Below are 14,351 nucleotides of genomic sequence, written 5' to 3'. Positions count from 1 at the left end.
TCCAAAACGGGAGATTCGTAAATGACGTCATAACGGTGAAGTATCAACGATAGGAACAAAAAAATATATTTAGAAATGTATATGCACAAGATGGTAGTTGAGTAAAAAATATCAAAAACTTATAAAATACACATTTAAAGCGAAAACAGAATAATGGATGACAGAAACAAAGGCCCTGAGGCGTCTCAAGTCCTTGGGCGGGTGATCAAATCAGTATAATATTATCTGCAGCAATCGCAAAAGTCAAGTTAATGTAGTGCGCGAAGGGGGAATTTAACAAATGTTATTCTTACCAATTTTGCTGCTCGTTACAATCTTGGTGCTCCAGTAAAGCTCTCAGGAACCTTGCAACTTTTCAGACTCTTTAGCCTCAATCAAACGTCGACTGTCCTTCCGTTGTCGTGTAGACCGTCTGCTTGGTTGCTGGGCTGACTGCGCTTTGAGTGTGCCAGCTGGTTTTTGTGTGTTGGCCCTAGCCCGGGCTCCACGAGACGAGCTTGTAATTTTTGGCGAAAACTCTGTCATCCTCACGTCCTTGGTCGGGCCATTTAGAGTGGCGCCAATTCCGTCAAGGGTAGAGATCTTGGATGTTCCATCATCTGAAAGAGAATCCAGGGAGGAATACTCCATTTCCGTGATTGAGGAATCGCTTTCTGGAGGTGTGCTTTCCAGTGCGTAATTGGGTATGTTGCGCAACCCCAGATATATATTTGTTGCAAAAGCAGTTCCGGGAGACTGTGGCGGGGTCGTGCAGAAACTATATTCCTCTAAGACTGAGCTTACATCACTCAGACTAGAGTCCGTGAAGTCCTCAAAATCTTCAGAAGTATTCAAAGGGGGAGGCGCTCCAGGGTTGACAGGATTGAAGCTGTAAGGATAATACACTATGGGTGTAGGTAAAACGGCCGGTAAGGGTGCAACGGGGTAGCCGTAGTGCCAACTAAGCTGAATTTCCGCTGTTCTCATTTCGAGAGGGCTGCGGCCAGAAAGCTTCAAAAGGGCCAAAATAGCATGGCTCTCTTCCTCTGTCAAGTGATCTCCGCTAGGATCGATTAAAGTGTCGGTGGATGACGGACGCGGGATTGGCTCAAATGCGGGTCCCGACATGATGGGCTAGAAAAGATACTGTATTTGTTATACTCGTGAATATCTACATCCCAGGAATAGCGGCCAGAAGAAGACAGAAGGGGCGATGGAGTGTAGCAGCTGTTGTAAACAAATACCGGGAAGAACAGTGAAGTCGAAAAGTCGAAGGGTTACTTACGACTATTGGGTTCCTTTTTCTATTTTCTTTTCGTTTATGTATATATACGTATCGGCAAGATGTATAGTAAACAAAATGGTAGTGAAGATGCAAACGCTTTTGGTTATCGGGAGCGGCGATGGTACACTTGTATGGAATATTATCCCCCCACGTTATCGAAGTAAAGCGAGTGGTGGTGAGAAAGAAAATGAAAGAAGGAAAGGAGAGGAACTGACGCTGCTAAATAAGGAGAATGTGCCACCGAACTCACCTTCCAGTGGTAACTCAGAAATCCCAAAAGTATATCTAAATAAAAATGACGCAAATTTTAAACGCGTCGGTGAGTTTGGCCCATTGGTGTTTGAATCATTGTTGCACCTCCTTCCCTGAAATCTGGGTTGGGGCAAGAAAGTAGAGAAATAGGGGCTCCAAGGTTAACAGCCACGCTGCCAGTTGAGGCTCTTACAGCCCCCAAGATTGTCGACATCAAACAGAGATGATAAAGGAGGAAGGAATCATAGAGAGAGGACACGAACAGGGAGGGAAAGTGCAACCATCTAGAGTACAAAGCATTGTAGGGCAGCCGTGATTGGACGGCTTGGTGCAGGGTGAAAGCCAAAATTGCCGCGCGCACCTATGCTGTTGAGTACCGACAATGTTAATTTTGACATCATTTTGGTGATGTGGGTTGGTAGAAAGCTGGCCATGAGTGTGGAAGAATGATTCTATCTTCTACCTGTCTATCAATGACAGAGATGATGAAAACCTCACCACATTTGGGCAGCAAGTTAAAAGAACGTCAGCCGTATGAGCATAAAAGGAGAGGGCACAATTGTGACAGGAATGTCTTGAGAGTTTATAGCTGGATGTTAGAAAAGAGAGTAACAGTCAAATGGAGATAAAGGAGTAATATGAGAAATGGCAGTAAATAGTGTAATTGAATTTCATTGAGGGTTTTGAATGTGCTATCATTTATTCTTGGAGCCTAGCTATTACAGCCTACCCAAAATATTGACGATAGGCTGTTGCGAGACATGGGATTTGGGGAGAAGAAGATCAAGGAGGTTAGTTCAAGGTAGAAGGTTAGACCAACATCGCCAGCCTGGTTGCCTATTCTCAAGGTTCGGACCAAGCCAACTGTTCGGTGACTGGAGGTGCCCCATTCTTGGAGTAAGTAATTCGGAGGCGGAGTCGAAGTTTCCCTTCTAGGGGCTGCAGTTGCTCAAGAACATCAGTTTTTGTTAGCCGTCGATCAGAGTCCAGCAAAAAAGAGAGAAAACGGAAAAGGAAAGCATACCCCATTGATAGCAGAGACTTTCATTCCTTGGACGCCTTCCTGTCCCCTTTCCAGGTCAGCTTTGTTGATGGCATTGAGCTGAAGTTTTTGAGATTTAGGAACAGCCACTTGTAATCCCACACCGGAAAAGCGATCGAAAGTAGATGTATTACGGAATCGAGCCAATATTTGGGCACCAGAGTCACTCCGCTGAATTTGCAGTGTCAACAGCAGATCATTCTTCTCAAATACGGTGTGGCCGGGGGGCACGGAGCTTGGGGAAGGTGTCTGAGCAGGAGGGGAATTAAGCTCTCCTAGAGGTCCCATTGGCGATGTAGAAGACTGTGGCGCTTGGGGTGCCGATGTGCCGTTTGAACCAAAAAGATCCATGATACCGCTTACATTAGACGGCTTGGAGGACGAAGGCTGAAATTGGCTAGATGTGGTAGCGGAAATAGAGTCGCCGCCCAAAATATCAGCCAACAGGTCAGCTGTGTTCTGGGATCTACCAGCATTGTCAGTGATGTTGGCAGAGTTATCGTCGGAGCCACCCATAAGGTCAAGCAATAAATCCTGCTCTGATGGTTTGGTTGGCTTTTTTGATTTGTCTCTCAGCAATCTGCTTTGCCTTTTGTTGGTTGCTTCTCCTAGGACTCTCTGCTCTTCGCGGATTTCAGGTGGGGGCATCTTCTCTAATACGCCACGCCTTATTTGGTCGTACCCAAACAGATTGGTGTACTCCACAGCCCTTTGTTGGATTTCGACACTCAAATCTGCAGATCTACTGCTAAGGAGACGTCGAATACGTTCGATCTGCGCGGGTTCGGAGAGTCTTGTCGATAATTTCATTGCAGACGTTATAATGTATTCCGTCACTGTTTGGGTAGCATAGGTGCTATTAAGTATATTGGTAAAAAGGTCCACTATATCACTTTCCTTCACTTCCTTCACTAGTTCTTCCTCCTCGTACTGGCCACCACGGAGAAGAGCATCTCCATACTCGCCTATAACCCAGGAAGCAGCTAAAGTTAAGGCTTCTTGCGAGATATCTTCTTTCAAACTAGCATAGAGTTTTTGTACGGAATATGTTTGGAGCTCGGGAGTTGTTGCAATCAGGCGGACAAAAGATGACAAAATCTGCTCCTTGACATAATTGCCTGCAAGTTTTAGGACTCGAAGCATAGTGTCAACATGCCATCTCTTGTTGGGGGCAAATCGATCCGCAGCTATTCCAATTTGGGTTGTCATGACCGGCTTGAACTCATTATCAGCGACTTCAAGGAAAGCCAGGAGCTCTCTGACAAGCACTCTGACGTTTCCTTCGTTGATTAGCGTAAAGCTAAGATCCAGAGCACGTCTTCGTATACTAATATCGGCGTCCCGCAAACACTCTAGGATGGTATTTCGGTGTCTTTGGACAGCATTTGGCTCAACAGCTACCACCTTGATGAGAGTGTTGAGTGCTACATATCGAATATTGTTATCCTTATTAGCTAAGAATTTGCCAAGGATGTTGACTCCTAGCACCCGAAGACCAGAGTCTGCTTCGATATCGAGAATTGTCAAGACAGCCTCGTAGAGAATGGAGTTGCCCACATTTTTAGAGGACTCCGTGTTAGTAGCGACTTGGGCAAGGATGTCATTGATTAATTCGCTTGTCGCCGCATCACCCCTGCCGAGGACTCTCAGGAACCGAAGTATCTTTACCTGCAGGAATGGGTCGGTAATGCCTGACACGTCATGCTCTGGAGCATATCCAGATGTCGTAAGGCTTTTCAACACTCTCACGAGTCCAGGCACCAGTGGAAGGTATTTTTCAATAACCTCATGCCCGCCTTCTGCGTCGTCATCTTCACAGAACTCGATCGCGAGAGTGAGGCCACATAGTAAGACTCCATGGTTCCGATCCGACAGAAGCGCCTTGGATTTATCTATAAAATGTTCCTGGAGATCGGGGACTTTTCGGCATATACGCATAGCACAAAGGGCAGCTTTTCTGCGGATATAGGGATTCGCAGTGGATATGAGCGACTCTACTTCGGGAAATAGGTCCCTCGACATTTCGACAGAGGCGATGTTCCCCAACGTACAGAGTGCTAAACCGACGACATATTGATTCGAGTTGTTCAAATCACTACGCGACAAAATGAGCAAAGTGCTTATTTGAAGGGGAGGGATTCATATGTGAGGCTGACTTTTTTAGAGAATTCGTGACCAATGTCAGGACCTCCTGGTTCTCATCGAGAAGTAGCATGGTTCCCAGATAGCCTAGCCGTTTGTCGGCGAAACGAGGTGACGCTAGTAGTTTGAGGCATTCTATCTGGCCGAAGTGCGTTCGTTCACCCAACGTGAACAGGTAGAGTAGCTTAGCCACATTATTTCTCCTGTAAATGCTGTGTGAGAATGTGGCCTTCCGGAGATCTGAAAGGCTTCCCCCCACATACCTTACGTTTGAATCCGCACTTTCTTCCCTGAAGCTGGCCCGAATTGCCGCACTCTCCTTCTGGATCACTGATCGCTCGTCAGCGATAGTTTTGGCCGCTCGCACATTTCGAATGAACTGCTTGACTAGGATCGATATGAGTAAGTGGCCTTAACATACTGTCGATGGGGATGAGGGGTTTAGACATACGGGAACTCATGGTGGTCGCAAGGACCCCAAAATTGGGGACAGCGAAATGTAGCTTGTCACCCGAAGCACCAGCGCTTGTATATCGCGGAAATGCTTTGTGACCGTTCCCTGGATTCGAGAGAGCGTTTGTTGGAGTGTCCAAGTCCTTATAGTCTTCATATATCAGATTCATTTCGCCCACCATGTGTCGTTGGTTGTCAGCGCGCTTAGGTCAAAAATGGACACTAACTGTATACAGTCTAGTGGGTTTCTCTATTTGAACCTTGATTGAACGTGACCTCGACCGTTGGCATCTAAGCTTGGCATCGACAGCTCCTGGGGTTTATATTATCATTGCAGCACACTCCCAACAGCTGAGATATTTTCTTCGAATGAATAGCCAATACCATGCCCCTTACATTCGAAATATTCAGGGAAATTTCTATATACTTTCTGTGCCCTTTCTTCAAAACACCGTCGGTATATTCAATGGTCACCTAGATTTAATCATGATGCTATCTACGGAGTATGCGCATTTCCCTACGACTAGGGGGCCACAGGCACCGCATGCCGGATGGAGACATGCAGAACTTTATCTGTATCACAAATACTTTTTAGTTGAACCTGATGCACTTTCTAATTATTTGCAGATAAATGATGGCCCGGGAAAACTGAGCAAGACTCATCATTACCCTTAGGCTCCGGGAGCCGAAAAATCGATTCTCGAGGAGAATATGCGTTCGCTCTGGACGTTCTTTGTGGAGTACCTGAGAACGGAGCACGTACTTTGAAAGGCCAGGGTAGTTATGGACAGCCTCTCTCGTGAATATGCTAGAAGGGCTTAGCTAAATGAATGGATCCCACTGCCATGAAAAGGTTTACCTGAGCAGAGGCTAGTCACTGGCACCTGATCACAATCTTCCAACTCGTTGTATGTTGATATTCTCGTCTGTAAATTCAGTGCCGGCTCTCCATATATATACAGTGGTTGTAGGGACTTCATGAGTGCATTGACCGGTTTTCATTGTTAGCAGATGATTCAACGCGCTGTCCTCCGCATGTAACACGCCTAATCGCTGATCGAGAAGAGCTTTCTTCCATGGGGATCCGAGTCGGTAGGTGATATAGTATCAATAGAACAAGCAAGGTGTCGTGGCCAGGCTGAAAAGCAGATAGAGCCGTTCCTCGTCGCTGTTTTAACGAACCTTCACAGCCCTATGTGCTGATGATTTTGCACGCTAGTGCCGCAAAACTTCCAGATGGCGCTAAAGCAGCATGGGGCCGTACCAGTGCGCTGACATCACCAGGAAAGTTCGCCTGAAGCACCGCTCAAGAGCCAAACATGCGAGTATTGTTATTCGTCCCGCCAGCATTGAGATAGCGTTTTCTTTCATCAGCGTTGTATATATATTATCGTTATCCTACTATGATTATCACACTGTAGCCCAATTCCTCCTTATAATTGAGTTTTATCCTAGCGTCTCTGGCGATTCTCATCATGTCATCTGTACATGTTAACGGGGTTGCTGGAGCCAGCGTCCTGCGGCCACGCGCAATGCTGCCAAAACGCCAGAGCGAAGACCATTGTCTCTCAACCTCTGCCAGCGCAGATAGGCTATCATTTGATTTATCAAGGTATAGAAAAATAGCCTAACCTCCTTAATCTTAATCCCCAGCCGCCGGTATCCTGTATATCCTGTAACTGGAAGCAGCTAACCGTCCCCGAAAGTGGCCGATCCACCCCTATTCCGGAAGACGCACCCCCATCAGTACAATCGATATCATGCGCAAGGAAGCAGATACGAGCCCAGGCGAAACGAAGATTGTTCTACTCAATCGATTACAAACCTAGAGTATCTCATTTCGACCCTGACAGCGATTATCGAGATTTCCGCGGTTTCTTTTCTCTATTTTGGGTCAGTTTGTTTATCATGGTCATGACCACGGTTGTACGGAATATAAAAGACACCGGTTATCCATTGCGGGTACAAGTGTGGTTGTTGCTATCGGCGAATGTTTGGCAGCTGGGTCTGTGTGACCTTGCTATGGTTTCGAGTACTGCACTGTCTCTCCCGCTCCATTTAAAAATTAGAAAAAGTGAGGGCTGGCTAAGATGGTCAAACGGAGGAATGATATTTCAGAGTTGCTTTCAAGCCGCATGGCTCGCTTTATGGGTAGCGTATGTGTCTTATTTATTGCATTACTTTGCGGGAAGGGTAATCGCTGACATATTTTCTTCCTCTCCAGCTTGCCGTTCATACTTAGTTGGACCTGGACTTCTCAGGTATTTTTCATTTTACACACACTAACTCTTTTGATGAAAATGCATTCCTACGCCTTCTACAACGGACATTTGAGCGAGACAGAGCATCGCTTATCCGCTCTGGATAAACCAGAAGCCAATTCACTATCTGCAGCCGTTCGGTATCCACGATTTGAGAGTCGACCAATGGAAGAGAATACGGAGTTAGATAACGGAAAGGAGGGTGAATCCCAGCGATCGATTTCTAAACTCCGCTCGGACCTTGCAACGGAGTTAACATCTCCTCTCGGTCAGGTTTCATACCCCCAAAATCTAACTTTGCACAATTATGTGGATTATCTGCTCTGCCCTACGCTATGCTATGAATTAGAATACCCTCGAACGGAAAAAATCCGGTGGATGGAGGTGTTTTTTAAGACTTTGGCCGTTTTTGGCTGTATTTTCTTACTTACACATGTTAGCGAAGAGTTCATCGTTCCAGTTCTAGACGAATCTGCGGTCAGACTGCAGGACCTGAGCAGCGGCTCTGAGAAGGCTTTAGTCCTTGCAGAAACTATTAGCATGCTGTTATTGCCCTTTATGATAACATTCCTGTTGGTGTTTCTTGTCATTTTCGAATATACGCTAAATGCCTTTGCGGAAATCACCCGCTTTGCGGACCGCAAATTTTACGCTGACTGGTGGAATTCCTGCGATTGGTACGGACACCTCTTATACCTCTACGACATATCATTGAGTTTTCTAATATGCTAACTTCTACGTTCAATAGGCTGGAGTTCTCCAGAGAGTGGAATATCCCGGTTCATCATTTCCTCCGGCGCCACGTTTATTTTTCATCTTTGACTCGATTTTCCAACTCCGAGGCGATGTTCATTACATTCTTGGTGAGCTCCATTGGACATGAGTTGGTAATGAGCTGTATCACCAAGAAAATCAGGGGCTATGGCTTTCTTGCCATGATGATGCAACTACCCATTGTTGCCGTGCAGCGTTCAAAGTTTGTCAAGGGGCGAAAGGTTCTCAATGTGAGTAGTTGATCCTAGCTTTTCTGGAACAAGCAAAACGCCACCAGTAAGCAACCCAGCTGCTAACTTCTGAGTCAACCGTTAGAACGTTTGTTTTTGGATTTCAATGATTATTGGGCTTTCCCTTGTACGTCAGCTCCTTGGGCGAGGTTTTATTTTGCTGGACGAATAATGTGTTGACTGCTCTGTTAGATGTGCGCACTTTACGTCCTCGTTTAGATACCCCCAACGAATTTACCAGCAATTGCCAACCCCTCTTTACGCATAATGACCTAGGAAAATCGTCCTCCTTTGTTGTATTACTCCATTTAGAAAACACCCTAGACAGCCGCTCCAGTTACAAATTCTCAAGAACTGGAAATTCTAGAGTAAGGGGACAGAAAGGAGAAGGGAAAAAGGAAAAAGGGAAAAGGGAAAAGGGAAAAGGGAAAAGGGAAAAATCAAAATTCTATGCGCTGCTATTCTTCCCCTCTTACCAACCTATGAAGTACTGTAAATATTCTCCTCTTATTCTCAGCTTTACTTGCTCAAGACTGTATGATAGTCCTCCCTATTTGTACACATAAACCTTTTGGCCTGCACATCAAGTGACCCATAGTTTTTCTGTCTACGCGTGACGATCTCTCCAATAATGTGATGCGTTTTTACTCAAGCCATCAGAGACTACTACGGGGTATCCTCCCTTAGAAGATAAAACCAAATTGTGACGGCCGTCACCGTATCCGTTATCAGAGTGCGGTAATCACTTTATCCGCTGACTCCTGTGAGGATGACATGGCGATAGCGATGTTCGAAAGTTGTCCTCTTCCACACAGGGTTAGGGTGGATTAGAGTTAGAATTAAGCGTTTGATAAATTTACGGAAACTGCAAATAGGAGATCAATTTGAGAGATAAGATATGCAGAAAAACCCCTCACCTTAGGTGTAGAGGTCAGGTTCATCATAATACTTTTGAATCTCCTGTTGTGATTCCCAGTTTCCGCCCAGGTGTAGCCAAACCTCAATCCGTAACCCTACCATTTCATCCACGGGCCGAGAGTTTGGGGTAACTAATGCGAGCTTTTGATCCACAAGTCTTCCCATGACTGAAAAATGTGGGGCGGGTGGTGGTGTGATCGGGAGCATACGGAATAGTATTGCGGGTATGATTGCTGCCGAAGTTTGCCATTTGCTGGATATAAAGTTACTTCTGTTGTGGTGTGACGTTGAGAAGATGGTTTATGGTGTGTTGAAGCTAACGAGAGGGAACTATAGTGTAATACGTAAAATTTTAGATAGCAATGGGGAAGATTCTTCAGTTGATATGAGTTTTATGATTGAAGACGTTGAATTGGACCATACCGAAATGCTAAACTGTTGATACATAAGAATGTAGCAAAAATTGCGTTGATGAACAAATGAAAAGTTGATCATAAAGTATGAAGTAACGCCTGCCAACGAACTGGAAAATAAGACCCATACACAACAACACGCCGCCAAATGCCATAACCAATGCTCCACCAACGTGAATGAAATTTGAGCTATAAATGGAAGGGGATTCCAGAAAACACCAAATTCCCAAGTCCGAAAATAGCCTATAACATGTTGGTTATTACCGGAAGAAAATTCCCGGAAAATTCCCGGAAATTTTACAAGTGTGGAAGTTAAGCCTGTTTAGATATGTTCGATGGGCTCTTCCGGAAATAGCTCTTCCCTTGGCCTGTGTGTCGGTACGCAGGCTTTCAGAGGAGGGTTGGCGATATCATTGAAAAGGAAAGTGCCGTAAACAAGCATAGCGAAACCAACTACCTGAAGCCACTTGAAGGACTCCCAGCCAAGACCAAGAGATATCATCCAGATGAAGAGAGTGCGGCACGTGTCGATGGTGCTGCGGGAAGTGGCAGATACAGATCGAGTGACACTGAGGCCAAAAAAGTTGAAGCCGCTGAGTAATGTCAGTTATGATCTTCAAAACTGGTAGGAAATGCAAGCGTTTACATACCCTATACTGATCATAATTAGTATGCCCGATATCGCAACAGCCTTATTCGTAGTCGTATTGTGCCACCCTTCCCTCATATCAAAATATCCGTGCCTCCCATTTTCGGTATTGCCGATAGCGAAATGAAGGATTATCATGCCGAAAAGCGTAACTAGAAATCCAAAAATTCCTTCCCAACCAACAACCTGCAGAGGATCCATGGCATAATTCTCAAGAATCCACTCTTCCAAAACGAATTGGGTGGCTGTGAAAATTTGGGCTCCTGCGATCAATAGCACCCCAATAATCGTCCGTACAGCTACTGGAGTTTCACCAGAAAAACCGTCAAGTTCCTCTGCCCTTGAAATCAGTTGCGTCACGGTTCGGGAGTCACCCAGAGCTTCAGGATTATCTTTAAAGACGGCACCGGCAAGTCCGACAATGCCAACTCCAAGGACAACAACGACCAGAGCCAGCCACTGGTATAGATATAATTTCCTGCGAAGAAAAAGTACGCTGAAAAGGCCGACGAAGAGCACCAGTGCACCTCGTGTCATCTGATATATGCTTGCAACGACAAATAACAATCCGACATTCATAAGCGTGGTACCAGTGATATCACAGCATGCTGGGGCAGCCAGCATGAATACCTTCCAGCCTTTCAATTTTATTCTACCATCATGTTCTTTAGAGCGCTTTGTAGTCGAAGCCCGCGGACTTCCATTTAAGGGAGAGGTGGAGTCTAATTCATCGTCGGACTCGGCAAGGTCATTGTCCGCACCGTCAACTGGCTCATAACCACCGGTGAGAAGGGATGCTTTAGAGGAACCGCCGAGCCGATGGCTGATATACCGATTCCAGAACTTGCACGCCAACACAACCAGCCAACACCCCATTTCTCCGATGAACATTTGTAGACTACTCCCATTGTTATCACCCCATTTGCGTTTAAGAAAGGGAAGGTTTGAAAACATACGTTTGGACGACAGGTTGTTCAAACACCACCCGCTTTTTTGGGTCGGGGGAATCGCAGTTGCGAACACATTGCATGTCCTGTTAATTTCACAGCTTGTCAGCGGAAACTGGCCCAAAAGTGGGGAGGTATGTAGAACAAAATTGACCTGGTATTTTGTAAGGATCGTGTTGCAAACACCAGTCACCAACATCATGGCGACCAGGAATGGAATGAGTGACTTGGGTGCCATTTCGACTGTAATATCCAAGCAGCCAGGGCGGGTTGTTTAGTGTGCTGGATATCTGGATGGCAAATAAAGTCCTTTAAGAGCAATGTTGTGGGCGAATGCTTGGTTAGGAAGGCATTTCGCCTGGGTGCTGCATTGTTGAGGTCAGTGGAAAAGGCCATCCAGATCGTTCATCATGTGGTCATCTATCTGGCGCTTGTTATCTGGTGATCAAATGCGCTTATCGCGCTAACTTACTTACTAGTCAATTTAAATTACATAATCATCCAATGAAATCTTATTCAGATGAGGTGGTGAAACAACGGCAGAGGCAATAGGGCCTTGACACCTAACTTGAAACCAGATATAGGCATCGAGCCCCGAAACTAACCCCGGATTTTGGGGAAGGCTAGCCTAGTGGTATGTAACATGTTTATCATATAAATTTCTAGTTCGCGCAAGGACTTTTAGTTCCATATTTTATCTTTTGACCAAATCAATAATCATTTCTGTATCAAAATACATTAAACCACACTTTTCCCATTTCCTCGAGTACACAAAATGCAAAGGCAAGAATGGGCGACAAAAAAAGGATCATCACACTTGTAACCAAAAAGGCCTTTGTTAATGGGGATGTCCAGTCCAAAGCTGTAAAAAAGGTAATGGCAAAACATAACGCCGATGAGATCTAAGAACCAGAAACACCTTGCTTTTCAAAAAAGAAAAGAAAAGAAAAGAGAAGTATCATGGCAAAGGCCTGGATAAGATACGAGGGGACGAATTTAAATAAAAAAATGAGAATGAAAATGAAATGGGGCTCCAACGGCCATATGAAGCCAAATATATAAAAATCTAACCATAAATCCGAGACGCGAATGGCACCAAAAAAAAGACACCAGAATCCTCCAGCCGCCATGCAAAACTGGCCATCCCGACGGATGGCTCATTGTTTTTGTGAAATCCTGTCCGTTATAGGCATCAAAAAGACATATTAAGGAACTGCGAAAGAGATTTTTTTAACAAGTGAAAAAAACTTCAATCGGTGCAACAAAACTAGATCGAATATACAACCTGTTCAAGATTGTTCCCGTTCAGATCATATTCATTCTCTTCATGGGCATCCCAGTTGACCTCCTCCCAGGGCTCATTCATTAGCAAACCCCCTTCAAGCTGGCCGGGGAGATTGACCCAGTCCGGCGGGATCCAGCTATCATCGTTCGATCCGCTCATGTTCACATCAACCTCATCGTCCCTGGAGCTATCAGTATCCTTGGGCGTGTGCGTATTCGCGCTGGTATCTGTAGACTGTGGTGTATCTTTCTCTCGAATATTCGTAAAGACATCTGAGATCAATACTTCTTCAAGAGGATCAGACTCAAGCCCAGGGAATGATCCCCAATCACTAAAACCAGAGCGGATTGTCTCTATCGAGATTGCACTCTCAGCCCACGGGTCCTTGACGAATACCATATCCTCAGGCGACGATTCTTGCTCGCCGTTTTTACCATTGTCCTTCTTGCTTTCTTTGCTCTGCTGCTCTTTAGCATTCGACCCAGCTGTTCCATTGCCGGTAGCAGCGGGTCCTTGGGATAGTTTTGCATTGTTCGAACTTGGAGAAGGCTTCATCCCAGCCTGGCTTACTGAGCGACCAGCGGGGGTTGTTCCAGGTGTCATATGTTCACTGTTAAGCTTGGGGGTTGAGCTTGGCTTGCTTGGTTGTGGCGGGCGCTGCAATTCAGGCTCAGGCGCGTTTTTACGCTTGGGTTCATCTTCTGCTGCCTCTTGCGTTTTCTTTTCTTGTTTATCGATAGCTAAGGCCGTACGATAACTCTCAAGAACAAATTCAAGTGCATTTTCAACGGGTTCCTCAACTTTGTGGAGCTCATTAATATGGGTATCAAGGGCGACTTGAGTGGCAAAGCCTCTAATATGATGTTCGCATTCAGATACAGGACATCGGAAGGAGTTCGAAACGGGTGGTGTTGGTTTATTTGTCTCTGCTGCAGGAGTCTGCTTTTGACCCTGCGGTGTGGATGCGGGTGCTGCAGGAGTCGAAGTAGCAGACGTTTTAGCCGCTGGATTTTGTTTCCGCCTTTTTGCGGGTGGAATCACCAATTTATCCTTCGTCAAGCCGGGTGGTCCGTAGGCATGTGGAACACCTTGTGGAGATGGGGCTCCTAGTGGGAAAGGTGGCTGTAAAGTCGTCGGAGCAGGAGGGGCTGCATGATTCTGGACTCGCCTTGCACGTTGGAGGGCTTCCTCTTGCTGACGTTCAAGTTGTTGGAGATTACTCGCATTCAGAGGGGGAATGGCAGGCTGTGGTTGAGCATTTGGTGGAGGCTGGGAAGCGTGAGGCTGCGCGGCATTTCTTGCAGCTGCTGACGCTTGATTCGGCTTCGGGAGGTGACTGATCATCGCTGCGAACCACTTTTTTATATATGCGATGGCGGACACAAGTTGCTGCTGCGAAATTGTAAACTGGTCAACTAGTTGCCAATCCGGGCCTTTAAATTGTTTCATCAATGCAACTCTCTAGTTTTAGTTTTAAAATCGTGGAGTTAGCGGGTTGCCACAACTAGCCAAATATTTGATCGTACATAGCTCGTAACTTACCATTTGCAATAGCACTTGAAGCGTTTTCTCTTGATTTGGTAATTTGGAGACCCAGTTGACCAACGCCTCCATTCGCCCAAGCATATCAGTACAGTCCGTAAGCACTTTCGACATGACCAGTTTGTGCTCGTTTGATAATGCTACTGCGGTATTGTTGCGATCCTGCTTGACACATTCCG

At 45.8% G+C, this 14,351-nt stretch overlaps 5 protein-coding genes across 5 annotated transcripts in view; 1 reads left to right on the top strand and 4 right to left on the bottom strand.

Moving 5' to 3' along the window:
* Positions 1-336: 336 nt before the first annotated feature.
* Positions 337-1,107, bottom strand: HCBG_06898 (uncharacterized protein; the record flags this gene model as incomplete). Its single annotated transcript, XM_045433947.1, has 1 exon — positions 337-1,107. The coding sequence occupies one exon, from the start codon at positions 1,105-1,107 to the stop codon at positions 337-339; it is 771 nt and encodes a 256-aa protein (XP_045285428.1).
* A 1,252-nt stretch (positions 1,108-2,359) lies between these two features.
* HCBG_06897 (AP-1 complex subunit gamma-1) lies at positions 2,360-5,323 on the bottom strand (the record flags this gene model as incomplete). The annotated part of the gene is made up of 4 exons (XM_045433946.1): positions 2,360-2,455; positions 2,541-4,653; positions 4,964-5,087; positions 5,122-5,323. The coding sequence occupies 4 exons, from the start codon at positions 5,321-5,323 to the stop codon at positions 2,360-2,362; spliced, it is 2,535 nt and encodes an 844-aa protein (XP_045285427.1).
* Positions 5,324-6,500: 1,177 nt separating this feature from the next.
* Positions 6,501-8,637, top strand: HCBG_06896 (sterol O-acyltransferase; the record flags this gene model as incomplete). The annotated part of the gene is made up of 6 exons (XM_045433945.1): positions 6,501-6,765; positions 6,860-7,309; positions 7,378-8,091; positions 8,163-8,418; positions 8,504-8,545; positions 8,611-8,637. The coding sequence occupies 6 exons, from the start codon at positions 6,629-6,631 to the stop codon at positions 8,635-8,637; spliced, it is 1,626 nt and encodes a 541-aa protein (XP_045285426.1).
* Positions 8,638-9,713: 1,076 nt separating this feature from the next.
* Positions 9,714-11,727, bottom strand: HCBG_06895 (uncharacterized protein; the record flags this gene model as incomplete). Its single annotated transcript, XM_045433944.1, has 4 exons — positions 9,714-10,342; positions 10,400-11,296; positions 11,355-11,431; positions 11,500-11,727. 4 exons carry the CDS (start codon positions 11,581-11,583, stop codon positions 10,072-10,074), a joined length of 1,329 nt encoding a protein of 442 aa, XP_045285425.1.
* Positions 11,728-12,612: 885 nt separating this feature from the next.
* The window catches only part of HCBG_06894 (uncharacterized protein), a gene marked incomplete at both ends in the record, with an annotated part of 6,653 nt that continues 4,914 nt past the window's right edge, over positions 12,613-14,351 (bottom strand). Inside the window, 2 exons of the mRNA XM_045433943.1 lie at positions 12,613-14,063; positions 14,173-14,238. Coding sequence (XP_045285424.1) covers positions 12,613-14,063; positions 14,173-14,238 — 1,517 coding nt within the window. The remainder of the gene's footprint in view (positions 14,064-14,172; positions 14,239-14,351) is intronic.

The sequence above is a fragment of the Histoplasma capsulatum genome, assembly GCF_000150115.1.
Source record: "Histoplasma capsulatum G186AR genomic scaffold supercont2.10, whole genome shotgun sequence".
Taxonomy (NCBI): domain Eukaryota; kingdom Fungi; phylum Ascomycota; class Eurotiomycetes; order Onygenales; family Ajellomycetaceae; genus Histoplasma; species Histoplasma capsulatum.
Note: the sequence above shows the minus strand (reverse complement) of the source record. Positions and strands in the feature narration are given on the sequence as shown.